General features: G+C 48.8%; 1 protein-coding gene across 2 annotated transcripts in view; it reads right to left on the bottom strand.

Annotated features, from left to right (window-relative positions):
- SLC6A2 (solute carrier family 6 member 2) overlaps window positions 1–15,124 on the bottom strand; it is a 39,911-nt gene that overhangs the window by 19,097 nt on the left and 5,690 nt on the right. For both annotated transcript variants that reach the window (XM_072967381.1, XM_072967380.1), the window contains exons 3-5: window positions 9,383–9,514; window positions 7,282–7,519; window positions 378–516 (exon numbers count right to left, since the gene is read on the bottom strand). In XM_072967381.1, coding sequence (XP_072823482.1) covers window positions 378–516; window positions 7,282–7,519; window positions 9,383–9,514 — 509 coding nt within the window. The remainder of the gene's footprint in view (window positions 1–377; window positions 517–7,281; window positions 7,520–9,382; window positions 9,515–15,124) is intronic.

Below are 15,124 nucleotides of genomic sequence, written 5' to 3'. Positions count from 1 at the left end.
CCTGACTACCTGATGTAAAATTATCTTTAAGGTAATGTTAAGTTTAAAAAAAGCAAGATATGTAATAATGTGTATAGTTTGGGACCATTAGCCTTTATTTAGAAGGAGGCACATATATGTCTCTGGATAGGGACTCAGGAAACGACACTGGGTGGCCTGCCTGTCTGTAACACACACAAAACCATAAGCAACTGAATCTGTCTTGTTTGGAGGAGATTTGTCCAAGGTCTCCAGCCAGCCGGTGGCAGGGCTGGACTGCAAACCCAGGCTTTATACTGCAACCCATCTTTTCTTTCACCAACTACCTGGTTATAGGTAGAAAAAAGAATTTTTTTTTGAGGCCAACTTCCCAACCAGAAGAGAAACCAAGATGTTACCTTTCCTGATGTCTTCACTCCTTTCCAGAGGCTAAAATACAGGACGACGACCACCACAATCAGACAGAGCAAGAGCTGCCACTGCGGCAGGCCGATGTCGTGAATCCCACTGCTCTCATGCAGATGCAAGACTCCTCGCCTGCCCGGAAGAGAGGGGAAGGGACAGGGGAAGACGGTGTTGTCAGGGAGGATGACCAAGGCTTGGACCACAGGCCAGTCCCCAAAAGTGCACATAGATGGAGAAGGGCCCCGGGCTGCTCCTGCCTCTGGCCTGATCATTTGGGCTTGCGCTTGGCACCAACCGGCCCTGGACCAGCAACTCACCGGGGGAGATGCCCCCACCCAAGGCTGCTTTTTAAACCGTAACAGAAGTGTTGAAAGTAACAAAAATCCCCCAGACATGCCTGGTCTGGGGGAGATGGTGGTAAATAAACAGAGGAAAGATTTCTCCCCACTATCACAGTCTTTCTGCCTCCAGTTTCCCCCTTAAATCCAGTCTGTGCTGCTGAAATTTTGTTCTAACCTGGTCACTCTCTTGCTCCCAAATCCTCAGAGGCTCCTTATCACCTGAAACAGTGGTTCTCATGGAGGAGGCAGTTTTGCCCTTGCCTTGCCCACACATTTGGCGACACCTGGAGACATCTTTGGCTGTCACATCTGGAGAGCAGGGGGTGCCACTGGTATCTAGTGGGCAGAGACCTGGGATGTGGCTATACATCCAAAATGTACTGGATGGCCCTCCCCCTGTAGCCCAGAGTTATCCAGCCCAAACCGTCTCAAGCGTCGAGGTTGTGAAACCCTGATCTGGAGGATGAAAACGTAAGCCTTTAAGAATCTGAGGCCTTTCACAACTGTCCTGTGCCAAGTGCACCCTGCCTTTGGCTCCTGGCGATGGCCAGCCACTTGTCATTCCCCAGCTACAGGAAGCTCTCATTGCTCTGGGATTGGACACGTCTATTCCTTTCTGCCTAGAACACACTTCCTGGCCCAATTTGTCTGCCTGGCAAACTTCTCTCCCTGCTTATCTTTTTTTTTTTTTTCAATAGAAGTACAATCAGTTACAATGTGTCAGTTTCTGGTGTACAGCACAATGTCCCAGTCATGCAAATACATACATATATTCGTTTTCATATTCCTCCCTGCTAATCTTAATTCAAAAATGGTGCCCCTCTCCTGTGCTGAGAAGGAGGAGGGGAGGAGAGAGACAGAGAGAGTCAGAGAGAGAGAAAGAAGGAGGAGAAGGAGGAGGAGGGAAAGAAGAAGGGGAGCGGGGAGAAAAGTATAAAGAAGAGGGTAGGGAGAGGGAACAGCAGCCGGGAGAGGAGGGGAAAGGAAGGGAAGGGAAGAAGAGAGGGCAGCACATCTAAAAAGACAGAGAACCAGAATCATCTGACTCTTAAATTAGTCCTGCCTCTTCCCACTGTTTTATGGACCAAGTATTTAATCAATAACCATTTGGCCAATTTGACTGTTAGAATCATGAAAGAAAAAAAAAAGGCACCGAACCAACTATGCTTGCCCTGAAACTTGCTAAAATGACTCTAGCGTCCAATCAGATGACCGAGATGCCTCCTGATGGGCCCAGGTACCCCCACGTGTGTGTGAAGCCCACTTTCAGGGCTGCACTGGTTGTCTAGATATTTCATCAGTGAAAAAGTCAGCCTCCAGAGCCAATTCCTGAGGAAAGGAATGCCAGCCCAGCCGCCTCCCCGCCAGCAGGCCCAAGCCTTGGGGGTGAGTACAAGTAACTTGGGTTTACTGTAGTTTTCCAGCAGTTTAATGAAAATGAATCATCGCGAAGTACGCGGCCCAGGCTTTCCGAAGCCTACGAGCCAAACGGGCTCAGATCTCGCTTGACGTTTAAGCCCAGAGGGTTAGTGCTTGTTCCCCCCAGGAACGGGCAGGGAGTAGAAGTTTTCCATCTCCCGGTGCGTGTTCACCGAGGGTACCTTTTTACAGATAAAGGTACAGAGCATCACAGCTGTTTTAGCCACCGGCTGCTTGGCTTCAGGCCCGAAGCCTTGGGAGAATCAGTTTTGTTACACTGAATGATATGGTCAATCCATCAGCTTAAATGAATACAAGGTGGCAAGAGAATTGGCCAGCAGGCTCTGAGAAAAGCAAAAACAATGACCTAACCTCCTCAGGGTTGGCACTGGGAGTCCTATTCGCTGGGTCCCCAGACTGTGAGGGGGTAACTGTTTTAAAGCAGAAACATTTAGCTAAAAGGGCCATTAAAAAAAATCCAGAGGTGGCTTATGATTTAGAGACTTAGAAGCACACAAAAGCTGCCTCCAGGTGAGAAAGAAATGCAGAAGGACTCCCATCTACCCGCAGAGACTTCTGCACTCCTGTCCTAAATACACCTCACTGGAGACCCTGCAGGATGGAGGAGAAGACAGAGGAGAGGCCCGTGGATGGGCTGAGAGCCTTGACTCAGACCGCCTGGGTTCAGATCCCAGCTCTGCCCTCGCCTAAAACCTGAACCACTACATTCTTATCTGTGTAACAGGAGCCATTCCCACCTCCATGAACCATGAAGACTAAATGGGACTTGGATATGAGGAGATGCTCAGTACATGGCTCGTGGAAGCTATGAAGCTTGGGGTGGAGGTGGGGTACTTAAAAGGATGGAGGAAGGGTGGGGGAGGGGAGAGGAGCTCTGTAGAGCAGGAAGCCGCTGAAATAAGACCTGGATTGTGCTCCCCATTACGTCCCCCAAGCCCCCTTAGCCCCACACACGAGAATGTCATCTTCCACCATACTCTGCTTACAGCCAAGCCTGGAGGAAGTTTAAGGCTGTAATTAAAGCAACCTGGGTCTCAAAACCCAGCTCACTTCTCCCTCCTGCTGAGGCAGACCTGCTGGCCATGAAGACGTCAGAGGAGGAATCAAATAATAACTAGACTAGAGACGAGGCTATCACTTTCCATTTTAATTTATAAGGAAAAGGGTTGCCAAGGGCAAAAAGAAAAATTGTGTTTTTCCCTTTATCATGAGACGATAAGGGAGAAAGCATGGAACCAATTGCACGTATCAGCAGCACCCTGCTCTGCACTCTCCTTCACCATCTCCCGGTCCAAACCACACTCATAAACTAGGGAGGCCTAAAACCTCCATTGTGAGCTCCTCACCAGTTCTGGGATTTTCTGAGGCCAGGTTCCCCAGGAGAAGAATAAAGGAAGCCCTAGATTTTCCATGACAGAGTACTGTAGGGATGTCAGCCCGACCCGGGGAAGAATTTCATTCTGCCTGAGACAGGGGAGTACAGAGGCTAAGACAGAAGTTTTCAACCTTGGCTGAATACTTGAACCATCAGAGTTAAAAAAAAAAATTCCCCTGGCTGCACCCAGACCAATGAAATCAGAATCCCTGGGCACAGGGTCCAGGCATCAGTGTGTTTTAAAGCTCTCCGAGAGGTTCCGATGAGCAGCCAATTGTTTAGAATCAGTGGGCTAAGAGCTTAGACACTGGAGCCAGATTTTTTGGGTTCAAACTCACTTTAAATGCCACTTCCAAATGCACGGCTGGGACATACGCTAAGCTGGATAAATGTCAGTTGTGACTACGACAATATTTCGGAATAGTTATGACCATTTATAATGGTTAGAATCCAATATAACACAGAGGTTAAGACTGCAGGCTCTGGAGTTTCACTGCCTGGCAAGGCAGGGGCCAGGGTGAGGAAAGCTCTCAGGGGACAAAGGGCAAGGCGCGCTCACTCTCAGAGTCCCGCAGGTGTAAACTGCTAGAGTCCAAATCTTGGCTCTGTTCGGTCCTAGCCATGCAGCCGTGGGCCAGGGATTTGCTGTCGTATCTGCAAAATGAAGCTAATATTTTCAGCCTCGTCACGTATGCAATGAAGGTAAGACTTACAGAAGCCTCATTGGGTTGGTGTGAGGTTTACACTGAAATACCACACACAGAGAAGTTAGCAGAAAGCCAGGCGCACGTGGTAGGTAAGTGATCAGCTGCTGATGTGACAGTGAGGAAGACAGGGGTGGTGCTGTTCCTTAAACAGAAGCTTGCTTTAAGTAACAACAGTCTTTCAGATCCTTCGGGGACAGTAGAGGGATTTCTAATTCCATGACAATTGTAGACCCTCTCTCCTCCTCCCAAATTCCCAAATCTATGTCACTGTGCGCGTGCCTGCTGGAAGTCCACGGGATACACAGATGGAAGCAGGCGGACAGGCAGGTCCAAGCCGCTTAGCAAATTCGCCTGCCGTGGCTCACTGAGGGTGCTTCCTGGGTCCTGAGAACCCTGAGTCCCTGAGCCCCAGGGGGAGGCAACAGACTTTCCAGAGGCCACATTTAATCATACCAAATCTCCGTGGTCCCGCTGCACTGAGATGGTAGGGTGGCAATGGACCCAAGGAACCTCATTCTTTGAGTAATCAGGACTCAGGACTCATTCCCAGGGTTTAGGGGATACACAGAACCAAAGAAGACTGGCCCTAAAGTTTTGTTGTTAGTGAATCTGTCTTTTTATCCTCTAGACCTGCGCCATCCTGTATGGTAGCCACTGGCCACATGTGGCTATTTACATATAAATTAATGAAAATTAAATAAAACTAAAAATTCAACTTCTCAGTCACATTAGCCATATTTCAGCTGCTCAGTAACCACACACTAGGCTGTGCAGGTATGGAACGTTCCTACCGTTGTGGAGAGTTTCCCTGGGCAGCGCTGCCCTAGACCAGGAGTCAGCAGACCAAGGCCCCCAGGCCAGATCTGGCTGTGGCCCGTTTAGTTATGGCCTGTGAGCTGAGGATTTTTTTTTTATCTTTTTACAGGGTAAAATTAAACAAAGAGTCTGCAAGAGACATATGCAGCCCACAAGGCCCCAAATATTTTCCTATCTAATCTTTTGCTGGAAAGTTTTCCAACCGCTTTTCTAGACCATGCGGACCGTGAGAGTGTGGTTCAAGTGGGATTTACCTGTCCTGCCCCACAGCTTGTAACAGGGACTTTCTGCTTATCTGCTGACACTCGTGTAGGGATTGCTAAAATGCAACCACCCCACCTGAGGGCTAAAGACAAGAGATGCTACATCTTGGAAGGGGAGGGTATAGCTCAGTGGTAGGGGGCATACCTAGTATGCATGAGGTCCTGGGTTCAATCCCCAGTACTACCATTAGAAAAATAAATAATGACACACACACACACCCCCCCACACACACAAAAGATGCTACGTTCTGAAGAGACCACCATACAAACACTTGAAATTAGGTGGCTGGAAATAAGTTGACTATCAGCAACCTGAAGGACATAAAAGGATGGAGTAGAGACTGAGAGGATACAAGGCAGCAAAATAAATAGTGACAGTTATGAGTTAAAAACCACAGAAGAAAATAAATACCCATGAGCCCATACTGATATCAATGAATAAGTGAGTAAATGAACAGATGAATAAATAGGAGAAAAGGGACAAATTTTCCTTTCATTTTGGGGGAATGATGGGACTAGAAATCACACTTAGACCAACACTATAGTAATAATCCTTGTTTGCAAGAATCATTGAAGGATGCTAAGAATTGTGGGCAAAGTATGATGAGAAACAAGATATTTACATAATCTCAAAGTAACTCCCCAGAAGACACTTACTAATTATGAAGAGAATAATGCCACCTCTGCACGGGAGGAAGCTGACAGATAGCACTTTAGCTGAGTGATCAAGGTCAACATTCCTAGTAATAGGAGCCTGGCATCAGGTACCCCCTGATATGACGCACCGAGAGAGGACACAACATCACCTCCAAGTTACTCTTGCCAAAAATATCTAACCTCAGTCTAACCTGGAGAAAACAATGACCAATCCACGCCGAGGGCTAGTTTACAGAATAACTGGCTGGTGCGCTTCAAAAAAGTGTCAAGGGCGTGACACTCAAGAAAAGACCGAAGAACTCTCACAGATTGGAGGAGACTCAGGAGATGTGACAACTAAATGCCACATGGGGACTCTAGGCTGGATCCTGGACCAGCATAGGACATTAGTGGGAAAACTGGTGAATTTAAAACAAGTCTTTAGCAGGTGGGTTAACAGCATAACAATGTTAATTTTCTGGTTTCAGTCCTTGCACTGTGGGTGCATAAGGTGTCACCATTAGGGGAAGCTGGGAGAAGGGTCTTCAGGGCTCTCTGGACTACGTCTGCAACCTTTTTCTACGTCTAAAATGATCGCAACATAAAAAGGTTCTTCTTTTTTTTTAAGATATTCTGTCTTCTACCACCAGTCAGTGCCTCTCAGGCACACATAGTCCAGATAATTTCTCTGAGCTGTAATAGCCGGGCTGTGTCCACTTTCTAATTTGTACTCACAAACTCTAGCTACTTATGCCCATGGAAGCCCCAGAGAGACAGCAGCACAGGGTGGACCAGATGACAGCTTGAGGATCAGACTGACTTGGGTTCAGGCTGCAGCTCCATCACCTGCCACCTGGGCCCCTAGATGTTCCCGTGGCTGACTTCATCAGTTCTTGTGATGCCTCCTCATAGAAGCCCTCCCTGACTACCTGAGCTAAAGCTCCTTTTCCCTCCACAATCACTGTGTACCACATGCCTGGTTTTAGTTCCTTAAGAGCACTTACACTTCCTAAAATGTGTTTTCTTCCCCAAAGGGCATGTTCACTCTGTATAATCTTCTTGCTTCCTTACTTTTCTGCTAGTGTATTGACTCCCCACCCCCACTCTGTGCCAGAACACAAGCTCCTCCAGCTTGTCCACAGCTGTACCCTCAGCTCCTAACCAGGGTCAGGCCTGCGGTGGTGGCTCAGTACACATTACACACAACGACCAGCATGACCCTCTCTTCTCTTGTGGTTTTCCTTAGCATTTGGTTCAGGTCCTGCCCAGCATGGGTCTCTGTGTGCCTGTATGAATGGGACAAGAGGTTGATGACTTACTCATAAAACTCTGCTGCTGGTGTGAACTTGTACTTGGAGTACTTGGTGTGGTTGCCCAGCACGGAGCTGTTGAGGAGCTTGGGGTCGGTGCAGTTGGGGCTGTTCCAGGTGTGGCCACAGTCCGTCCAGGGCAGGTTGAGGGTGAAGGAGGAGAAGAGGTAGTAGAGTGACCAGGCGATGATGACATTGTAGTAGAAGCCAACGTACAGGGCGATGAGGATCACAGCGTAGCCAACTCCTGGGCGGGGAGGCAGAGGGGGTCAGGTAGGGGCTTCCCCAAGCCCACCCCAGAGCCACCTCTCATGGGCAGCTGGCTCCAACTTCTGCACTACCCCATCCCCACAACTCTCTTTTTCTGCAGCAGATTGTCATAGCCTCATCTATTTCCCTTAGACACCCACCACCCCTTTGCCTGAGGGCTCCCTCTTGCCACTGGAGCCCCTTCTGCCCACTCATCAGGCAGGGCAGAAGTGCCGGGACCTTAAAGTCCAGGGAGCAGCCGGGTCAGGTGTTGGAGTATAAACATCCCAGCTGCCCCGCCCCTTGGGTAGGATAACACTGAGATATGATAACATTCTCTCCCAGTGGGATTAAGCCCTTCGCCCATGGTGGAACTGGCTTACTGGCTGCCTCCCCTTTCCTATTTCCTACTGATGCTTCCTGGGATCACCTCCCAAAATAACTCCTTACACTGAAATCCTTGTCTCAGGACCTGCTTCTGAAGGACCCAGATAAGCACCCCCTGATCAGAGGTGTGTTCTTTGGGTCTTGCTTCGTGTGCCAAGCTCACCTTCCTGAATGTATCAGAAGCCCCTTTAGAGCTAGTTTTATAACTTTTGACTATAATAGACATATTTGGTTTTTTGCCTGCACAGCTTTACTAAAGGAAGTAGTCTTAAGCAATTCTTAGCATGTGAGATTTGGGTGAGGCTAATCCTTCCTTAATCTAGATGTAGGCACCTGACTGAGGTCTGATCAGTCAGAGTTCTGCTTTCTCACAGCCACAGTGATTGGCTGATAGTCGGGCATATGACTCAAGTCAAGCCAATGGGAGTCTTCTCTGTGACTTTTATTAAGCTATAAAGATATATAAGGTGCTTTTGTTTTTCTCATTATTAAGCTTGGAAATTTTAATTCTTGTTGTTGGTGATGGCCACCTCTGCTAGCACTTGAGGAGAATGTGGCTGAGACAAATGTTAACACAGAAGAAAAGAGACTTGAAGTAGAGAGAGATTCCGAATAACATTATTCAAGCACTTGAATCAAGTTGTACCTGAAGCCAAAGAAATTCCTGGATTTTACTATAACATAAGCCAACAAAAATTCTCATTTATATTAAAGCCAGCTTGAGTGGTATTTCTGGAAAATTAGACAAATAAATCCTAACTAATACACATGTCTTATTAGCCTCTTGTACTAGTCTGTATCTACTAAGGACTGAGTACACAGGAAGTACTTAGGAGACATGTGCCAGCTAAAAGGCTCATAGAAGTCACACTGGACCTCATGGCTATTGGGGCCCAGTTCTCTAACCAGCACTTAGGAGACACTAATTTCTACTCCATGCCCTTCTCACAGCTGCAGAGGGGCCAAGAAATGACAGTTGCTGTGGCCACTTTCTCCAGATGTGTTCTAAGTTTTAAATCCAAGTTGGCTTCATCTAATCTCCTGGCCGTAATCAATTAGTTATGCCTGTCATATTAAGGATTGTGAGGCAGTCATCTGGCTGAGGTTAAAAGATGCATGATCAATTTGTCATGTCTGCCATGGGAGCAAGAGGGGAGAATGGTGGTATGTGTGCCAGGTACTTTTGACACTTCTGTGAGTATTTCCCATCCAGGAAAACAGACTCCCTCTGGTCATTCAGCTGTAGAGCCTAGACTGGAATTCAGATTTCCAGACTTTCTAGGCTAATACTGTTCCTGACATACCAGATGCTCTCCATACAACTTTGAATGGTGGACACACTTGACCTTGACAGTACCTGTAAATCCCACAAGAGAGTTGGTCTCCCACTGATCCTGCCTCTGGAGCAGATTCTCCAGGGGGCACATGGAAGTCTTTTAGAACCACCCTTGACTCCCCCAGACTCCTTCTTTACCTTTGAAGAATGGGCAGATCTTCCACACAGTGGCCGCCCCTTCCCGGTTGTACTGGCCCAGAGCCAGCTCCATGTAGAACAGGGGCATCCCAGCGATGATGAGGAAGAGGGTGTATGGGATCAGGAAGGCGCCTGGAGGACACAGAGGCACAGCCTGAGACCCTAGACCCTGCCCAGCCTGGACCTGCCCCTCAGAGTGTGTAGATAGATCCTGGCCAGAGCTGCAAGGTTCCTCATTTATCTGCTCACCCAGCCATTTCTCAACGGATGTTTTGTGGTAAGTAAATAGAGTGACACAGAGCAATTAATATACATTAACTATAACCATACTAATAAAAGTTAGTAGTCATAGTCATAATCATAGTAACGAGGTTCTGTGCTCAAGTTAGTAAAATCTGGGTTCATCAAAACTAAATAAGCTTGTTTCTTACAGGATTCTCCCAAGCCTTCACACACAAGCACACACTGTGAAGCATCATGAGGATCCCAAATACTGTCTTTACCAACTTGATTTCAACTCAGCACCTTTTCTTTCAATGAATCATCCCTCTGGGGAATGTCAGTCACCCCAAACCCTTCCTTTTATAAGGAAATTGCGACCAAAAAGGGAGAGACAGTGCCCAAGGTTACATACGATTGAGTTTTAATTTTGTTCGTATCTGTTATCAGTTTAAAGTCACCTTGGGCTTTCCCAGACATGGCCTCACTGGATTGTCCTTAGTCCCACAACAGCTCACAGGCATAACCAGAGAGGGTCATTATCTCCCTCTGGGGGAAACCGAAGGCAGAGAAGGGAGTTGAACTGGTTTTGTTTGCACTGCTGCTAAGTGACAGAAGCAGGAATCGCATTCAGGTCTTCTAACCCGTCAGGCTCACTCTCACAGAGTCGAGGCTGAAGGTAAATAATCACTGGAGCAAAGAGGCCAGAGGCTCAAGTCTCTGATCAGGGAAGCTGCCCACCTGGAACAGTGCAGAAGCTAGAGGGAGCCCTTGGCAATGGGCAGCAACATCCTTGGGAGAATTCCTGGCAGAATTCAACACATCTGAGTTCCCGAGACAGGGCTCGGTATGCCCAGTAGCCTGGGGTGAGCTTAGCAGGCTCTGACGCTGTGAGGTGACTCACGGGGATACAAGCCACATCAGCCCAGGCTGCAAGCGTGACCAAAGCAAAATGCCAGCTCCCCTCCCGCCACTGGCCTTTGGCTGAGTTGCCGTAACCTTGGAAACCAAACACCCTCTGACCTGCCCATGATAGCGAAGTATAGAAACCAGGAAATATTTAACGATGGCAACACTAGGAATATAACATTCCCTACCGTGTTTCAGGTACTTTCCAAGCAATGTCTCATTCCATCCTCACAGCAACCCTAAAGTGCAAAGATTACTACTACCTCCATTTTACAGCTGTGGAAACTGAGGCTCCAGGCTAGCAGAGAACTGTGGTAAATTCACATGCATTCACGGTTAAACTCACCCAGCTAGGTACTCAGACTGTCAGGAAGCCCAGGGCTTTTAAGGACAAAGCATGAAGCTTTGGCCCCAGGGCTCTGAGACCCAGTCCTCTGTTGCTGATGGACCAGCAGGGTGGGTGGTAGAGAAGAAACCACCAAAAAATGAGTACCTCCTATGTATCAAGCACAGTGCTGGACATCTGTGATCCCATTTGCCCTACACAGAAACCATCTGAGGTAGCAACTACTGTGCCCATTTTTCAGAGGAAGAAACTGAAGCTTGGAGAAATTAAGTGACTTGTCCAATCTCACCAACTAGTAAGTGATAGATCTGGCATTTGGGCCCAGGTCTGTCTGGCTCCAGATCTCCAAGCCATTCCCAACATATTCTGCAGATTCCAGAATATCGCAGCTTAGATGAAGGACGAGTCTGAACAGAGTCTTGAGAGAGGGTGTTCTGAAACCAGGAATCTGGGGCCAGCTGAGCCACCTGGTCTGTTGGTCATGGGTTGGTCCAACCCTCCAGCCCCTGTTCCAGGCTGCGCTTCTTTGAAATGACCACATGGCAACCTCCCTTTTCCTTTCCTCATTTCTTGCTTTCAATCTCCACCCTTTTCTTTCCCTACCCAGAGAGGGCTAGTCTGGGACCAGAACCCATGTTTGTCCACATTGCTGATAGCAATGCTGGTGATGCTGATCACCAGTGGTGGTGGTGACGGTGGAGTTGGTGAAAGTAACAAGTACCCTTTATTGAGCATCCGTTATATGCTAAGCCACACGCTAAGCTTTTGCATAATTATTCCTTTAAAACTATCCGCAAGAGATAACTACCACCCACCTCATTAAAAGAGGAAACTGAGGCTTCGAAAGGCTGAGTTGTTTGTCCAAACTGGTAAGTATGCAGCATGGCTTCACATCTGTTCTTTGTTTGTTTTTTTTGTTTTGTTTTTTGTTTTTTGGGTTTTTTTTTTTTAATCCTTTGATGACGGAGAGGAGGTAATTTTTTTTTTAATTTAATGGAGGTACTGGGGATTGAACCCCCGACCTCATGCATGCTAAACATGTATTCTACCACTGAGCTATACCTTCCCCCCTGGGGCATCACATCTGGATTCATCTGAGCCCCGCTCTGCCTTGTGGCCACCTGCCTCTGCCCTTAGGGGCCCGGAGTCAGAGAGTAAGGGAAATAGATGGGCGTATTAAAATGTTTAATGGGCCTGAAGACTGAAGTCAGTGGCCCAAGGGACAATGGGGAAGGGAGAAGCCAGGGGTCATGGCTCAGATCTTGGCACTGTGGTGTGCTGCTGGTGACAAGATTTTTTTTTTCTACAACCAGAGGAAAGAGCAACACCAGCTAGTTACCCAGACGTCTCACGCTGGCCAGTTTTCTCAACTCTCAACCTCTGGGTGGTAGTGCCAGCAGGTAGGTAAATTGCCCAGTTTGAGATTCAATTTTGTGCCGGCTGGGAGTCCCAGGGAGGGGAGGAGAGGAAAGATGATGTATCTGCACAAACCCAAGACTCTTCCAAGGGTGTCTGATGTGGGCCAGGCAAAACTGCAAGAGGAAACAGACTGAGAGCACTCAAGAATGATGGAACGGCTGAGTATGAATGAAAAGCAGAAAGCTGCCCAGTGGCCAGTGCCTTATTCTAACAGAGGACATCGACCAGTGAGCTGGCCCAGGCCCTCTTGCACAAAGATCTGGAGGAAGCCAGGGCAAAGCTAAAGAGTCAGAAGGTGATTTCGGGGATGCCTGAGGTCAGCTGAGGAAGCCTCTGGTAGAAACAGCCCTGCAGCAGCTTCTGGGAAACTGAGGCTGGTTGCAAACTTCCTAGAAGGTACTGCCCTGTAAGGCCCGTAACTGCCACATCCCCCCTGCCCTGCCTCATCTCCATGCATGGCGTGTGCTAGCTGCAACCAGCCTCACCCAGAACCTCAGAACTGAGAACCTCTGGGGCCACCAGCCCAGAATCCTGGCTCGGGAATGCTCTGGCTGTGCAGGTGCTGGGAATTTTCTAGGCAAGGAGTGTCTTTGTTCTAATGAAGCCACTCTTTGTGGGCTTCTGGATGGGTCACCAGAAAGATCAAGCCATGATTAAACCCCCAGGGAGGGAGGAGGGACTGGAGATTGAGTTAATACTCATCATGCCTATGAGAGGAGACTTCATAAAAATCCCTAATACATGGTGTTTGGAGACCTTCTGGATTTTGATGACCTGGTGAGAACCCCCCATCTCCATGGGAACAGAGGCTCCTCTACTCAGGACCCTTCCACATCTCACCCGATGTACTTCCTCCCCCGGCCGTTTGTCTGCATCCTTTATGATATCCTTTATAACAAACTGGTAAATGTAAATGTTTCTCGGAGTTCTGTGAGCTGTCACAGGAAATAATCAAATCTGAAGACAGCGTCATGGGAACCCCTGATTATAGCTGGTTGGTCAGAAGCACAGGTGACATCTTGACACGTGACTGGCCTCTGAAGTGGGAGAGTTCCTGGGAGACTGAGCCCGTAACCTGTGGGGTCTGCCCCAACCCCAGGCAGACAGCGTCAGGACTGATTGTTAGGACACCCAGCTGGTGTCCCAAAAGTCGGAGAACTGGTCAGTGTTGGGAAAACTCCTACACTTTCGGGGTCAGACGAGTGTAGAGTGTGCACAAAAATAGAGTTTTTTCTCATGCTTCTTTCCTGGATCTCAGACAATCCTGGCTCCCCCAGCCCTGCTACTTCTGACTATGTGACCTTGAGCCAATGTGCCTTCTCTGAGCCTTGGTTCCCCTTCATCCCCTTCATAAAAGGGGGTCATACCTGCATCATGTTTGCTGTGGTAATTAGAGAGAATGGAGGTGAAGTTTGTGGCACTTGGTGTTCTGTAAATGGGAATCACGTCCTGCCACCACACACAAGGGCAGCTGGGACCTGCCTCTGTAAACTGGGAACCATGAGCACAGGATGTCTGCCCATGTGGCGGAGGGTGGCTGGGTCCTTGGCAGAGCACAGCACAGAGGCTCGAGGCACAGGACTCTGGGGCAGTCTCTTGGGCAACTCATGTCCCTGTCCCAAGTGAGGCTGGCTACTCCTCCTCGTGTCCAAATATGACCGCTGACCACGAGCAAGTGAGGGGGCAAGGACTCCCTTAGGCCACAGGCAGCCCCATGAGCAAAAGGGCTCCGGATTTCCCTTCAAGAAGGGAGGACCTGCTCCCCCGCAATGGGGACCACTCAGCCCCCACTGAGCCCTTTGGGAACTGTCCCTGCCAAAGACAGCGGCCTCGCCCAAGACCACAGCCCCTTCCCAGGGCAGCTGGCATCCAATGACTGATGGAGTCTGGGGCATATAGTCCTGGCTACCTCACCCCAGTTCAGGACCAATCTCAAGGACCTCATGGTCACTGAGGCTTTGCTCAAGCCGGCCGCCCAACCTCTCTGGCCAGCGCCTCTTCCTCCCTTTCCCTGAATCCCTCCCCCTGTGGCCTCCACCTACTGCCTTCTTTCTGTCCTTCATAGCATGGAAAACAAAACAAAGCAGACTTTTCCAGAGCATTGGGAGCCAGGTATAGGGTCCCCCTCTGAGTCTTTGTCAGTGGCCTGTGGCCATTTCTGTAAAGAAACACACCTGTTCCTAAAAGAACCCAAGTTCAGACCATTCAAGTCTGTCAACACAGAGAGACCCTCTGCCTTGGGGAGGGGAGCTGAGCCACATGGTGTCAACTGGTGTCTCCCCACCCTAAGATCAAGCTTGTCCTTGGAGCCCTCAGTGACCACAGTGGGGCTCTGCCCACTAGCCTCGGGGTTCCTGGAACCTTCGCCCAAAGGAGCCTTGCACCTCTTCCCCGGCACGTTACTGAGACCAGCCAAGACCATCTATACAAGCCCCTGTGTAAGTTCCTGCTGTTCCAAGATGGGATTCTACACAAAATGATGAGAACTGGCTTTTTTTTTTGCCCCACAAGGGGTTGCTCCCTCCTCTTCATTTTGGGTCTTCCTAGTTGACCTCTGGGTCTCCTCTGAGATTGTGTCAGTCCCAGCCAGGAAGGAAACACACCACTCCCCTGGTAGATTAAACCCAGCTCCTCTAAGGAGGTCAGCGAGGGTGGGATTTGGGGAAATCAGAGTTGAGGCTACCCCTCCTCCTGGGACAACTCTCCCTCCGCTGTCGGCTTTGCAGGATCTGACTGAATTCTTCCTCATGAAGTTTCTTAAAGGTTCTGGGTTCCCATCTCCTCCATCCTGGCCAATTTAAGAGGAACAAATTTTGGGGTGTTTGGGATGGTAAGAACTATATTATAGA

This window comes from Vicugna pacos, chromosome 9, assembly GCF_048564905.1.
Source record: "Vicugna pacos chromosome 9, VicPac4, whole genome shotgun sequence".
In the NCBI taxonomy this organism is placed as follows: Eukaryota; Metazoa; Chordata; class Mammalia; order Artiodactyla; family Camelidae; genus Vicugna; species Vicugna pacos.
This window is presented reverse-complemented; position numbering and strand designations above follow the sequence as displayed.